We start from the raw sequence: 15980 nt of genomic DNA, 5'->3' as shown, positions 1-15980 counted from the left end.
TCATAGACGGTTGTTATCAAAGATCTTCAACTTTTCTCTCCTTTCGTCAGCCATTTTTCAAAGTTATAGAGAAAAATTGTCTAGACAGTCGCTTGAATATATGCCCTTTCATCATTGTTTATATCTCCCAGCATTGCTACAGGCTGGGAGTGTATAAAGATGGATCCAGCAGCATTTAGGAAGCAATCATACTTTGCAGAGATCTGGTGAATCGGTAGGAGAATGGATGCACTTTTAATCAGCTGTAATGCAACTGAGTACTATGCACAATAGTTTTATCCATTTATTAAACAGTGTTCATATTTAAAAAATGATTTATGTTATCTTGTAGATGAAGTTATGCACCATTTTATAATAAATCCTCTATTGATGACTTCTCTAATGTGGAAGCTTGGCGATTAATCAATACATTTATTATTTCAATATTTTGTTTCTTTATCTTAAGAATTAAGCAAAATAGTTTAATTCCTGGAAAAAATATAAAAACATAATCGTTGTGTGTGTCTGTTTCTTTCAGTGATAGTTGTCTAAACATATGTGAGAAGAGTTATTTTTTTAAATATTGTCTTTCCTGTTGTTTGGCAAATCAAACTTATGCATAGATTATGAAGATTGTGAATCTGGATTTTATGGTCTGCATGACGTTCTCCTTGTTTGGGCGTAGCTATTCATTATATCTGCACATATAGTTCAGAAGGTTTGGCTGAGAACACACAAAGAAATGATGATTACATATGTACGGAAGCAATCTTTAAAATGTACGAAATGTTGCTATCTTCAATCCATGGATTTGCAGTTCTATGCCGGATATGTCCATGCACAGGGACTGACAGATTCTGATGTTAAACTTTGTGGATTTTCAATTAAGTTTTGTTAACCATTGAGCTTTGATACTACCACATTTTTTTACAAGGGAATCACCACTTATCAAGGCCCAGAAGCCACTAGAGGATAAGGCTCTTTATGAGTGTACAGTAGTAATCATTAGAGGTGGAAATTGGGTATAACTTGATTATTTGACATTGGACTTGAATACAATCATGTTGTAATCAGCTGGAAAGCAGGCCAGCTGAACAAAGTTCCACAGGCGGACAGTTCTAGAAAAGAATCCTTATTCATGGAATCCATGTTTTGGTTTAGGTACAGACAGTGGGGAAAATTGTTGATAGTGGTTGTAGCTAGACAAGTATTTTTGTGAAAGTTTGATGGGGGAGGAGCATAGATTGAAGCTCAAACAAGTACTTGACATGAAAATAATGATAGAGCACTGTGGGGAAGAGGTTGCAGGGAAGAGAAAAAGATATTATTTACTAGGTTTCAAAGCCAGTTTTGATAGGATAGGGTGCTTCGAGCTGCTTGTGCCCAGATGTAGCAACAGTACTCCATCCTAGGACATACTTGTTTCTTATATTGGTAAAGGATTGCATCAGCAGTGAGATATCTACTGAAGCAGTAGAATGAACCAACCATTTTTCCAGCAATCTTGGCAGTGGATTTTGATGTTCCATTTCAGATCATGAGTGAAGATCAGTGCTAGAAGCTTGTCAAAGTATAATGCTTCCCCAAGACTAAAGTGATTCATTTTAGTTGGGGCTAGATGGAGGTCATAGCATTGATGATGTAAAGAGAGAAGGTTGGTTTTAGATGCATGAAAATTAACCAACCACCTTTTTTCTCCATTGCACCATGTACTCATGGTCAGAAGAGAGAGAATCAGATCTTGGTCATTGCTGGCCTTTGAAGTGTTTATCATAGATGGTAGTGTCAGCTGCATAAATGTCTATGATTGATCTAAGAATGTGATTTGAGAGATCATTGATGAAGATCAGAAAGAGAGTTAGGCCCAGAATGGAACCCTGATGGATGCCAGCATTAATACTATGAGCTTGTGCTAATGCCTTCATCACAATGAAGAAGAGCTGGACTGCAAGACAATAATATTTTTACCAAGTGTTCAATATGGCCTTTCATGACCTTTAAACTTGACCTAGGTCAATTGCATATTGCATGCTTAGTTTGGTTGAACTCTATTCAGTAGTTTTTGAGTATATATATATATTTTTTTTCTTTATATAACTGATTTTGTTTTCTTGTCTAGGTTCCCTGCGGTTTGTTCATCCCCAGTATGGCTGTTGGTGCTATTATGGGACGTATCGTTGGTATTGGTGTAGAGCAGTTGGTTGTGTTAGTATCTCAAACTTTTCATTTATCTCCATTATTACGATTACATTTGGTTTATTTACTATCACTGTTGTACTATTTGTTTTCATTTATCCAATTTTCTCAATATTTCAAATTCTTAGTATCAGTAAGAACACAAGAACATTTCTTGTTCATAGTTGCACAATCTTTTTTACAAGATGGCGAAAACAAAAAGAATAGTTATAGATGAAAAAAAAATTTTTTTTTTCATGTTTTTTTTTTTTTAAAGACTCTTCTGTACAATGTCTTTGACATTGAATATGCAGCAATACACAATTTGAAATAGATGAAGATATTTTAAAAAAATTAAATAAGTTTTATAGTAAAAAAACATGTTACGTTGATAAAAGGGATCAAGTAAAGAATAGATACCTTGTAGCAGACGACGACGACTAGTGACAACCGGCGCACATTTCAATTGACACCAATGATTAGACCTTAACATTGGTACAAGGCATGGCGTCGGTTGTTTGTAAACACGGCAAATAGCAGACATAAGCGAATATTCGCAAGCAAGATTTTTTTTAAACTTTTGAAGATTTAAAAGAAAAAAAATATATTTTCAAAACATTTTTTTAAGTAAATAACAAAACGAACATATTTAAATAAAAGATATTTAAATAAATGGGTGCCTTTCTGAGTGCGTTTTTTAATATATTTACACAACTTTTTAAATAAAACTTAGAATAAAATAACTAAATACATTTAAGCCAAACCTATTAATGGCAAAAACAAATATAAAATAACTTCCTTGCTCGGATTTTGTGAAGGTTTCAATTTATTTCACGAATTTTTGCGACCAAGATTGATTTTTATGTACAGCATTTTTTTTTTGGGGGGGGGGGGCGTTTTTAATACAATTCAACTTTATTATTCTTAACTTTATTATTAATTATTTATTAACTTTAGCAACAGTTAATATATTTTTAAATATTAAATTTTGATTTAATCTCATGATACCTTCAAGTGATCCATTTATTAATTATATGGAAAAATGCGCGCATGAAAAAATTGCAGCAAAATTTGAATATTGATAAATATTTTATTTATTATTTGCATATATTGTTGTTTATTGTTGAGTTAGAAAGGGTGTCAGTCGCTGGATTGAACTTATTTCCCCCCTATTATTTGCATATATTTATGTAGTGAAAATTGTTTGAATAAAATTAATTCATTAGTTAGTTAGTTAGTAGATGGAATTAATAATTTTATAATTTACATAAAAATTAATAATTTTATTATATCATAATTAGGATCATTTAATTCATTTTTATGTAAATTATAAAATTATTAATTCCATCTACTAACTAACTAACTAATGAATTAATTTTATTCAAACAATTTTCACTACATAAATATATGCAAATAATAGGGGGGAAATAAGTTCAATCCAGCGACTGACACCCTTTCTAACTCAACAATAAGCAACAACATATGCAAATAATAAAATATTTATCAATATTCAAATTTTATTTTTAGCTGCTATATTTTAAGTCTAAAAAATTCTTATTTTTTACTTTACTAGAATATCTTGTTCTTTACTTTTCCAGGTTGAATTTCTTGTCCTTTACTTTTCCAGGTTTAATAAAATCTTAAGAATATTACTTTTCATGCGCGCATTTTTCCATATAATCCATGATTTTTCCAGGCATTGCTATTGTATTTATTATTTACCTTTGAAAAAAATCTCCTTCAGACGATTTTTTTCTTTTTTTTTTTTGTAAATAAATATATATTTATTATCATTATTATTCCAAGTTCGTTGTTAATATTATATATATAAATACACGCAAAGAAAAATACAGAAATAATCGACAATGTTGTCTGTTTTTCTATAAAAAAATATTTCTCTTTCATTCCCTGAACGAATCAGATAAATGAATAATAAAATAAAAATTCAACAATCTTTAAACTATTTTCAGTATTTCCGAGTCAGTTTAAATAAAGTTGTGTTGTTTTTTCTTTCATTTCTTCTAATAAAATAAAATAAAAACTAAACGTTTTATTTTATCCAAGTTTCATTGTCATCGATATTTAAAGTGACGCCTGCTTTTATCCTTTTTTTTTAATTTACCTTTAAAAATCCTTAAACTATTTTCAGTATTTCCTAGTAAGTTTAAATAAAGTTGTGTTGTTTTTCTTTCATTTCTTCTAATAAAATAAAATAAAAACTAAACCTTTTATTTTATCCATTTTTTTTTTCTGGCTTCTTCTGATTGTCTCTGCCACTCTCACTAGTATTTTCTTCTTTTTAGTCTTTTAAGTTCACATGTATTATTCGACTTATTTACTTCCAAAACTAGGCAAGCAGGTTCACTGCTGCTGATGATAATATGGACAAGACACGATCTCACAGCAGCAGCTCTAAGAGTAGTAGTTATAATAATAACTTGGAACCGGCGAATTATTAGCATATTAATAGTTCGATTTTCATCGTTTTTAATTTTTAAAAAAACCATTACATGGGATTGAACCTAAAATCTTTCCACCAATCCCGGCTCTATACCCGTTATGGTAACATATAACATTTTCAATTTAATTTCGAATCACAGTAGTTGTTATGAAATGACTACATTTTTGATCAAATGTGATAACGAAAAATTTGAGTTCATTACAAAGAATATGTATATCATAGAATTCACTAATATTTTTAATCGATAAATTCGCCATTTTTTGCTATAAAATCATAAGGAGAGTTAAAAAAAACAAATTAGTTATTAAAAAAAAGTTCGGTTTTTTAATTATAAAAAAAAACGATATACGGGATTGAACCTAAAATCTTTCCACCAACCCCCGGTACTCTAACCGTTACGCTAACATGTCATATTGGCAAAATCGCAGTAAAAAATATTTATATACAAAAAAAAAGTTATGCAAAATAAAAAAAAAAGCGTTAGTCACTTATGTATGTACTTACTCTCCTGTTTGTGAACCCACATATTTTGTTGTAACTTTTTTTCTACTGAACCAATTTTCGAAATTTTTTTTTCAAAATGTAGCTAATGAGGTGTTCTATCCAACTATATAACCTGTTTGAAATTTGGTTGCGAACGGAATTAGTGGTGGGGGTTTGAATGTGTCTCGATTCATTCAATTTCGGACTTAAGCATATATTCAACCACTACCATGGTTGAATGAATCACAAAAAAAATCCAAAAATAATATATTTAAATAAATGGGTGTCTTTCCGAGTGCGTTTTTAATATATTTACAGAACTTTTTAATTAAACATAAATAATAATTATTATAATTATAATAAAAAAATAAAAAGAATTAGCTATATTAATTACAAAACATTAAAAATCGACGTCCTTTCTATTAAAAATACATAATTTTAAAAACTTTTAAAAATAGAATTATTTAAACCGAACTTTTAAATGGCAGAAACAAATATAAAATAACTGACTTCTTCGGATTTTTGTGAATGTTTCGTGGGTTTTTGCGACCAAGATTAATTTTTATGTACAGTGTTTTTTTTTTCTTTATGTGTGCATAAAGTGCGATGTATGTTGGTGGTCAGTGAAAGAGAAATCCTTCTTGGCCGAGGCATTTTTTATGCATAGTAAAATCACAAGTATAAGCAATCGAGATTTAAAAAATATATTATATATCACAAATCTTTTTTATATTTGTTCCTGCCATGAATAAGTTTGACTTAAATTTATTATAATTATAATTATTCTAGGTTTTATTAAAAAGTTCTGTAAATATATTAAAAATGCTCTCAGAAAGACACCCATTTATTTAAATATCTTTTATTTAAATACGTTCATTTTGTTACTAACTTTAAAAAAATGTTTTGTAAATATTTTTTTTTCTTTTAAACCTTGAAAAGTTTTGTAAATATATTTTTAAAAACTCTTGCTTGCGAATATTTGAATAGACAGGACGTCAATCTTTAATGTTTTGTAATTAATGTAGCTAATTCATTTTATTTTTTTATTATAATTATAATAATTATTATTTTAAGTTTTATTAAAAAGTTCTGTAAATATATTAAAGACGCCCATTTATTTAAATATATTACTTTTGGATTTTTTTGTGATTTAATAAATCGATCACGTGAAGGTATCATGAGATTAAATCAAAATTTAATATTTAAAAATATATTAATTGTCGCTAAAGTTAATGTTTTAAAGAATAATTAAATTGAATTGTATTAAAAACGCACACAAAAAAAAAAAAAAAAAACGCTGTACATAAAAATAAATCTTGTCTGTGTTTGGATGTTTTGATGGCAGTATTGATGTCAATAACTCTTGTTTGTTGGTGGATCCGGATGTTTGTCTTTCTGTCTTATAGAGTGATGCCTAACATTATCCTCTCCATCTTCCTTTGTGCTAATGCTAAGATTTCACTTTGGCAAGTTGTTAGGGCCCATGTTTCACTACCGTAGACCATCACAGATAGTACATGTTCATTGAAGATCTTCCCTTGGATTTACATATTTGCTTTTCATCTTCTCATGATATTCTCCATTTTCCCAAAAGCTGCCCATCCTAATGCTACCCTTCTCTTTATCTCATGGAGGAGATCTGTCTTTCGTAATTTTCTTTCCCAAGTAGATATAGCTTTCAACTTCTTCAATGGTCTTTCCATCAACAATTATTGGCGACTGGGCAGCGTGCTGGTTTAACATCACCTTGGTCTTCCCAAGATGCATGTTGAGGTCAACCGGTTTGCTCTTAGAGTGGATGTCAAACATTTATTTAAATAAAATGTATAAAGAAACAATTATTAAAAAAAAAAACATTTAAATAAAATGTGGCACAAAGATGTTTTACAAAAATATATTTTTAATATTGAATCAATATTCAAAAAAAAATTAATATTGGATTTTTTGCTAGCAAAGTCTTAATTATAAATGCTAAAACATTTAACATTTTGATTGAAAGTCAAAAGTAAAATATCTGTCTTTTTGATTGTTGCTTATTTTGTGGTGCCTCATTTACATTGATCTCAATAAATACCACCAGAATTAAATGATAAAAAACTATTTTATCTTGGAATGGGGATGGGTTGATTTGTAAATGTCTTATGGCCATTTTGCATTTTTTTTTATTTTTTTTTTTATGATATTTATTTGAATGAGATTGAATAAACAGAAGTCTATTTTTTTTTTTCTTCTTTACTTCAGTTTTTTAAATAAATAATAAATAAAAAATGAAACTCCATTAAATAAAAACTGTATTTTATTTAAAAAATATTTAAAAAAATGATTTTCATTTAAATTTTATTCAAATAAATTTTTGAAATGCAAAATTTCTATAAAATATATACAAGTTACAAATATACCAAAAATGAAAAAAAGAAAATTCATAAGCTAAAGTGAACTTTTTAGTAACTTATTTCGAGATGCTAATTAGAGATATTCTGGTCCTATTGATATTTTGGTACTTTAATTTTTGTTAATTGATATAAGCATTGTTCAATTTAATTTTTCTTCTGCTGGTTGCATTATATTAGCAACTAAGTTTCCACTGTTTTAAACTTGAAAAGTTCAATTAATCAATAATATATCCTCCATTGTTACTAGCTTCTTCCCAAAGTTGAACAAAATTTTCAATACCTTGTTGGTGGAAATTAAAAAAAATAAATATTGAAAATTTTTTTTTTTTTTTACTTAATGTTCCATTTTAATTATCTGAAATTAAACATAAACATTAATTCTTAATTTAATTAAAGAAATTTTCCAAAAAATATATTCCAAAATTTGAAAAAATATATTCCAAAATTTGAAAAAATATATTCCAAAATTTGAAAAAATGTATTCCAAAATTTGAAAAAATATATTCCAAAATTTAAAAAAATATATTCCAAAATTAATAAAAATATATTCCAAAATTTAAAAAGAATATATTTCAAAATTTAAAAAAATATATTTCAAAATTTAAAAAAAATATGTTCCAAAATTTAAAAAAAATATGTTCCAAAATTTAAAAATAATATGTTCCAAAATTTAAAAAAATATATATATAAATGAAACTCTTATTTTCAAAATTTGTTTCCTCATTGTTTCTTTGCTTTTTATTTATTTTTATTTTTTTGTTTTGTTTCTTCTGTTTTCAGTTTAAACGTTTCTTTGTTTTTATCTCTTTCAGGGCTTATCGTGATTCCTGGTTTTTCTCTAATATGTGCACTGCTCAAGAAATGTGCACTGTGACTCCCGGTTTGTATGCCATGGTTGGTGCTGCTGCAGTTTTAGGTGGTGTTACAAGAATGACCGGTAACCAAAAGCAATTTTTTTTTTTTGTCCCGCACACATGTGAAATGAATGATTCTCTTTGTTTGTACATGAACAGTTTTTCTTGTGATGATCTTTACAAATTCTCAGGCAAAGCCTATTAAAAAAACAAATGTTGGCTGGGCATTTTACAACACATCCGGTAAAAATACACAGAATAGTTAACACTCAACAACTTGTGCTTATAAACTCTAAAATAAAAAATTAAAAAAATAAAATATAAAAAAATACATAATTCATATGAAACAAATTAGAAGCAAATTCTCTCCCTAACTACTTAGTTTTAATGTTTATAACATTTTTATGTCATATTTTTGCTTCTATAAATTCTTAGAAAATCGATCCCTACAGTTGATGGATGCAGTTGAGGGATTTACAAATTATAAAACATTAACTATTTCATACTTTTCTTAATATTTCATACTTTTTTTTTTAATGCAGTGTTTTTCAAACTGTTTATGCTTACATAACCCCTAAAATAAATTACTTGTGAAAAAGAAACGTCTCATACTTGTATGAGATATAATTTATTTTTTACAAGTAATTTATAAGGATAAAGAAAAACACTGGCCAAAGATAGGTTAATTTGGAAGTCAATTTCTAAAATCTGACCCACCTAACAAGCAGCAAAATTTCACCCCTTCACTGTTGAGGTTCCTAGATGCAGGAAAGCTTTCTATTCTAATAGTTTCTTCTCTCAGACTGCTAAACTTTGGAATTGCCTACCTGTTTCCTTGACTGTACTGACATGCAGAAATTTAGATGTAATGTGAACAGATGCCTTGCTGGTCACCTCCTCACATAGTCCCATGTTAGACATGATCCCAAGTAGTAGCCCCTCATGTCCAAGTGGCAATACACCTTGTTTCGGGTGAAAGAGTGAAAAAAAAAAAAAAAAAAAAAAAAACTAGCCTTCACAGATAAATAAAAAATTTCTAAAATATTCCTACATGCTGGAAAGTAAATTTACTAAATATTGTGAATGAATGAATGCTAGGAAACATAATCACCACTAATGTAGATCTTATATATATCTTATACTGAATAAGGTTCTGAGTACGGCCTTAAAAGATATCTCATGGTGAGGACTCCATTTGGGGGCTATTAGAAATCTGGAATTGCTCCTTTGTTGCCATTGCTTTCAGGTCTATTTTGGCCCGGAGTGGTAATACCTGTTAGGGCATCTGGTACTACCAGATCAGGCTGTCTGAAGATACTGGCTTCTTGAACAAAAATGCACCAAACATTGATGTTGTTTATTTCCTTTCCATTTGCAAAGCTCAATCATGTTCTGCAAAGTCAAAAGCAAAAACAATTTTCTTCTACAAAACAATCAAACCAAACTTCTTGAATAAAAATTTGAAGATATAAAGAACTTGGAAGAATAAAAACTTTTTCAAAAATGGATTCGGCGTTAAATAACCCAAAACTAATTTATATGCCATAAAACAAAACCAACCATTATATGAACGAGTCACTGTATAAATGAATCAATCGCATACAGGTATCATCCGCCAAGTAAGAATTGACTAGTAATGACGGTTTCCCATCAGTGCTGTACAGACATCTTCAGGTCTATTATTACAGACATTGATGATCATGGCTGTCCAATCTTTGCATTCAGTCTTTCTGACGAGATCTATAGCCATGTTTCCAGTGACTCTGTTGAGACTATCTCTGAAATTTTGTTCATTATCTTCCTCTGCTTTTTTTTCCGCCGATTTCAGATATCACTAAATACATTTTCAATAATTATCTTTTTATTACATAATAAATTACATATGATGATATATGTATTAAAATAACCAAGAATATACAGTGCATGTGCAGTAATATTACATATAAAGTTACATTGTTTAAAAAAAAATGTTCAATTCATAAGCTGGGATTAAGATTAAACTGCATTCGGTGGTGAAGTCCCAATTTGGGAGTCACTCCTTAGTTATCCCTGCTCTCGGGTCCGCTCTGGACCAGTACCTCCCTGGATCCCATCTATTGATTAAATAAAATTTGTCATGAGAATAACATGAAACTGCGATCAGCTATATAACCTTCGTTCTAAATGAATAATAAAAGCAAATACTATGATAAAATATTTTGAAATAATTTTTAAAATCCTGAAAAAACGTTTTTAGTAAAATTATTAGATTCAGCATTAAATAACTCTAAATAGATTAATACACCAGCTAAAAGAAAAATGCTAATCCAAGCAATATCTTAAAATTTGTTACAGAAACAAAACACTTCAATAAAAAAGACTATTAAAACAATATAAACTAAACTTTATTACATTATAAACGGGGGGGGGGGGGGTTATAGCACATTGACTTGGAATGAGTACGTTATGCCAAATTGATTGTTGAATACGGTTGCATTTATACTGATGTGTGCATTAAATACTAATCCCTATTAATCCTTAGTTGTGCATTGAATGGATACCATAATACTTAGTTTGCTGCACCTTATCATAATAAAGGTCCATACAAATTTTTTGCCAGATCGGCTCTGTAGTTTCCAAGAAAAAGTGGAATAGGCAGCCAGACAAAGAGAAATATAATATAGATAAAAAATAAGTATATAAATAATTATATCATCTATTGGATCCTATCAAAGAATTTCTTTTGACATTAAATAATCCATTGATGGTTGATATTCATTAAAAAAATCATATAAAAGTTCAAAATTTCATTAGCTTATCTCACTTATTCTTGCAGAATCCTCAGCAACTTTTTGTGGAACGCTGCTTTAATGCAAGAAAATTGTAAATCATCTCGCGTAGCAATGATTATTGACAATAGATTTGGGCTGGATTTTAATATTTGGATCTAAATAGCATTCGAGCTGACAGATCAAACTGATTCTAACAAGCCAATTTTCGTTTGTTATTGTTGTACCATGTTATTTGTTATAGACTTATATATAATCTATATATAATAAATATATATATATATATATATATATATATATATATGTGTCTGTGTACATTTTTCTACGCAATAGCTCTGTCAATTTTCCGTCTACAGACTCGAAATTTGATATACAGGATACTGAGATTTGGGAAAATCTTTGTAATCCGTTTTCGGCCAAAAATGTGGCTGTTAAGGGGTCAAAGTTCAACGATTTGATCTTTGAGAACTCTACCGAACTCCTTCGGCAATTTTGGGTCTAAATACTTGAAATTTTAGATGTAGGTTCCTTGGACATGGGTATAACTTAATAACTTGATTTGAGTCTAAAACAATAAATGTTAAGAGGTCATAATAGGGGTCAAACTTTAAAAAATTCCCCGCTTTTTTTTTTATGCTCAATATACTCCTCCAAACACCCGGGCAACACCGGGATGAAATGCTAGTAGGTATATATATATATATGACCCGGTCTGGCAGTGTGATAATTTATAGTTATGAACACAGACTAAGGGGGACAAACAAAAAATTGGTGAGAAGAACTTTGTTTTATAAAACATAAAATGTTAGCTGTATTTCAAAAGTTAGCGCTAAATAGTATTTAAGCTGATAAATAAAACTTTGTTTCTCACGAAGCAATTCATTGCATCATTTCATTTAAAAAAGACTAACATACTTCACTGTAATTTATTTTCAAATAGTGATAAAACTTGTTTTGTATGTTTAAATTACAAATTATAAAAGTAGAATGAACTTTTAAGTTTACAAATGCTGTAAAAAAAATGATGAAAAACAATATTCTTGTTTGAATATGAAGCTACAAAAGATAATTTAGTTAGTTGATATTGTATACTTGATATTTTTGTATTTTTTTATTTTTGTCTTACTATTTTTTTTTTCATTTCAAATAAAAGAATAGTGACTGGATTTTAAAAATTGGACCTAAATAGCATTTAAATTATTTTTAAAATAGGCTACTTGGTAGAGACTTTAAAAGGAAAATCGGCTAAGGGAAATAACTCTTTTTAGTAAATTATTGTTCCTTACTTCTATTTTATTTTTTTATTTTTTTTACTTTTTTTTTTGTGCTTCTATATTAGTCACAATTGAAAATCGCTTTTGCTTTTATTCATTTTTAATGTTTACTGTAAATTCAAAAAGATTGATAAAAGTATGTTTTTTTACACTTACACTATTGGGTATTAATTTTTTTAATAAATACATTTATTTAAAAGCAAATTTTTGATTCGTAAAAGAACCTTCATCAGGGTAATCCAGGATTTTTTTTTTTTTTTTTTACATGCCATGCTGTAGGTGGTAATGCTTGGGATGCCTTCAAATGATGTTGAAGTAAGGTTTTATGGTTTAATGTCTTTTACAAATCAAAAAGTTGGTTTTTAATAAATAGATGTATTTATTAAAAAATAATTGCACTTGTTTTGTTTTTTCTTTAAACGTTAAATTTATAAAAATGTTTTATGTTTAAAATGTACACTTACACTATTGGATATTAATTTCTTTTTTTCTTTTCCACAATTGCAGTGTCGTTGGTTGTGATTATGTTTGAATTGACGGGTGGATTATTATATATTGTACCTATGATGGCTGCAGTAATGACCAGTAAATGGGTTGGTGATGCACTGGGTCGAGAAGGAATGTATCCTTTTGATTTTTATGAATTTTTTTGTAAATTCTCTTAATTGCTCTAAGTCATAATAGCGATGAAGAGGTGCTCACAGAGCAAAGTCAATTCGCAATAGTCTCAGTGTGTCGTGTTATTAATAGACCATGGCTGTTGAGGAAGTCCTGCATCATGGGGCCTATTGCTCCACTTATCTCCACAGTATTCGAATGCAGAAAAGATTGTGAATTTTAATGACAATTCCATGGACAACAATTTTTTTTTTTTTTTTTTTTCTGGGATTTATTTTTAGACTATTGCAAATATTTTTTTGTTAGTCTCCTTGCATTTTGCTGCCATTTCGTTTCTTTTCCTTAATTCTCTTTTTAGCTATGATGCTCATATACGACTGAATGGCTATCCGTATTTAGACAGCAAAGAAGAGTTCACACACACAACTATGGCAGCAGATGTCATGCGGCCACGGTATATACACCAGCCTTCTTTTCATTTCTTCAGCAGCTCATTTTTTTTTTAATTTTGCATGTCTAGCAAAACTAATGATGCCTAATGCTATTTATTAATATTATAATGATTCTTGTGCGATTTTTCAGCTTGCAACAATAATTCTTTTTATTTCAGATTTTTAATTCTTTCAATCAGAAAAATCAGGATAGGTTAGACAGTCCATATGTTTTACATGTCTGCCTTAGACAAAAAAATATAGTCTTCTTCGGTTATTCTTATCTTGAATTTATTTCAATTTTAAATAGATTAAAAGAAAATTTTTGTAATAAAAATGTATTTAATAGCATTACATTTTTACTTATAAGAAGAAAAAAATCTCTCCAAATAGTGTTTATTATAAAATAACTTTTCTTTTGATTTTTTTTCCTTTACTTTTCTCTATTGGCTATAGTTAAATTTGTATAATAAATGGCCCAGCCTTCAAGAAACTCCAAATATTTTTTAATCAATCTTAGCAATATGAAGGTAATCAATCATAAAGACAATCTGACCGAGAGATAATTTGGAGTTAAAAAATTGTTAAACTTTGTATTTTATCTTTTTTTTTTTTCATCTAACATAAAATAATGTTGGCCAGATTTTAAAAGTTGGGTCTAAATAGCATATAACTGACTTTGATTTCGACCAGCTAACTCTCATTCATTATTGTTACTATTTGCAATAAACTAATGTGCATAACTGCAATTTATTTAAAACTAGCGGGGGCTGCATAGAGAATTGTAGTTTGCTTAAAGTATTGCAAGTATATATTTGTGTTAGAGTCTGTCAAAATATATTAATTGGACATTTAGAAGATCTAAGAAAAAAAACAACTATATACATTCATTATCATCGATACTATGTCCTTACTCATATAAAAACTTTTTGATCTACAGACTTAAAACTTGATATATAGGGAATTTGGATCTGTGGAACAGATTTGATTTTTAGTTGGTAAAAATAGCTGTTAAGGAGTCTAAAGAAAAAAAAATGGTACTTGGCAAAACATACATTGACTTAAAATGCTCAAATATACATTTATATCTTTTATGCTATTTTTTAAGTTTTTATATGAGTAAGGACATAGTACTGGTGGTAATGAATAGGGCTGCAGAGCTATATGTTTTGGTTTCAATTCTAGTTGATGGCACCCTATTTAGACTTTTTTTACTTTTGAAATTACTACTATATATTGGGTAAAGTGTATTAATCAATAGAGAATTGGCACTCTATAATAAATATGAATTATAATTTATAAGTGTATTTTTCAATCGGGCAATGCCAGGTGGCCTACTAGCATACATACATATATGGTTGTGTGTGTAGGAATTATAGTTAAAATCTGTGGATGAAAACTATATATAAATTTATTCAAGTTAAGAATTTATTGTTTGAAACAAGTGATATATGGAAAAGAATTATATTTATTTCCTTAATCCATGCATTTTCAATAATGGCTCATATCATCAGAGGAAAATGAAGTTAGTAAAATGATTAATTATGAAGAAATATATATTTTGCTTATTAACAAACATATATTGAAAATGTTATTAACAATTATTTTAAAAAACATAGATGAAGGATATCATACAGACTAGGCACAATTATTTGCAGGATATTTCTGCCAGGTCGGACGGATATTAATCTAAGGAAAAAAGATCAGAAGCAATTGAGTAATCTATAACATTTGAAAAAATGAAAACCTCTGATGATATGAGCCATTTTTGAAAATCCATGTATTAAGGAAATAAATATTCTTTTCCATAAATTCCTTGTTCCAAACAATAAATTCTTAACTTGAATATATTTATATATATATATTTTTAATCCACGGAATTTAACTATAATTCCTACATTTATATTTGCTCTATTTTATATATTGAGCTTTCCCTTTTTGGCTGGGATCGTCTTGAAAATATTATCTCACTATAATATTTAATAAGATAATAATTTATTTGATTATCAAATCTGTGATTTAACTCCTATATACACACACACATACACACATTTACAGTTCTCAACAAAATGCTGTTTTTGTGGATAATTTTAATTATCTAAGATACTCTCTTAGACCTATGAAACCTGGTGTTATGGTAAAAATATGAACAAGTTCTAGATTTTAGAATTGGGTCAGCTCTTTCATATATTTACATTGAACAATTAAAAAAATTAACATTTTTAAATATCATTTTAAGATTTATTGGTTGCACATTTTTAAATTAATTTAGATTAAAAGTCACATACAGGTGAGAAACACACACGTACACAGAAACACATGAAGTGATCACAAGACATTATTAATATAGAGAAGTAATGGGAGAAAAAGTCCTCAATAATAACTCATATGGGGGGGTGGGGTAATCATATATTAAGCTGCAAAGATTTATCTCTCTTAGTTTATTTTATTCATTATTTAAAACTAACAGGGTTACCTAGCATTGCCCAAAGCAAAAGTGTATCATATTTCTATTAAAACTCCTATCTTTTTACCTCATTCTGT

At 28.5% G+C, this 15980-nt stretch overlaps 1 protein-coding gene across 20 annotated transcripts in view; it reads left to right on the top strand.

The window, feature by feature from the left end:
* Positions 1-15980, top strand: part of LOC145277634 (H(+)/Cl(-) exchange transporter 3-like) — a 321789-nt gene that overhangs the window by 288866 nt on the left and 16943 nt on the right. For all 20 annotated transcript variants that reach the window (XM_080129195.1, XM_080129203.1, XM_080129198.1 and 17 more), the window contains 4 exons: positions 2099-2184; positions 8304-8428; positions 12895-13009; positions 13364-13459. In XM_080129195.1, coding sequence (XP_079985321.1) covers positions 2099-2184; positions 8304-8428; positions 12895-13009; positions 13364-13459 — 422 coding nt within the window. The remainder of the gene's footprint in view (positions 1-2098; positions 2185-8303; positions 8429-12894; positions 13010-13363; positions 13460-15980) is intronic.

Source organism: Euprymna scolopes, chromosome 6 (genome assembly GCF_053919585.1).
Source record: "Euprymna scolopes isolate OS-2025 chromosome 6, ASM5391958v1, whole genome shotgun sequence".
NCBI classification, from domain to species: Eukaryota; Metazoa; Mollusca; class Cephalopoda; order Sepiida; family Sepiolidae; genus Euprymna; species Euprymna scolopes.
Note: the sequence above shows the minus strand (reverse complement) of the source record. Positions and strands in the feature narration are given on the sequence as shown.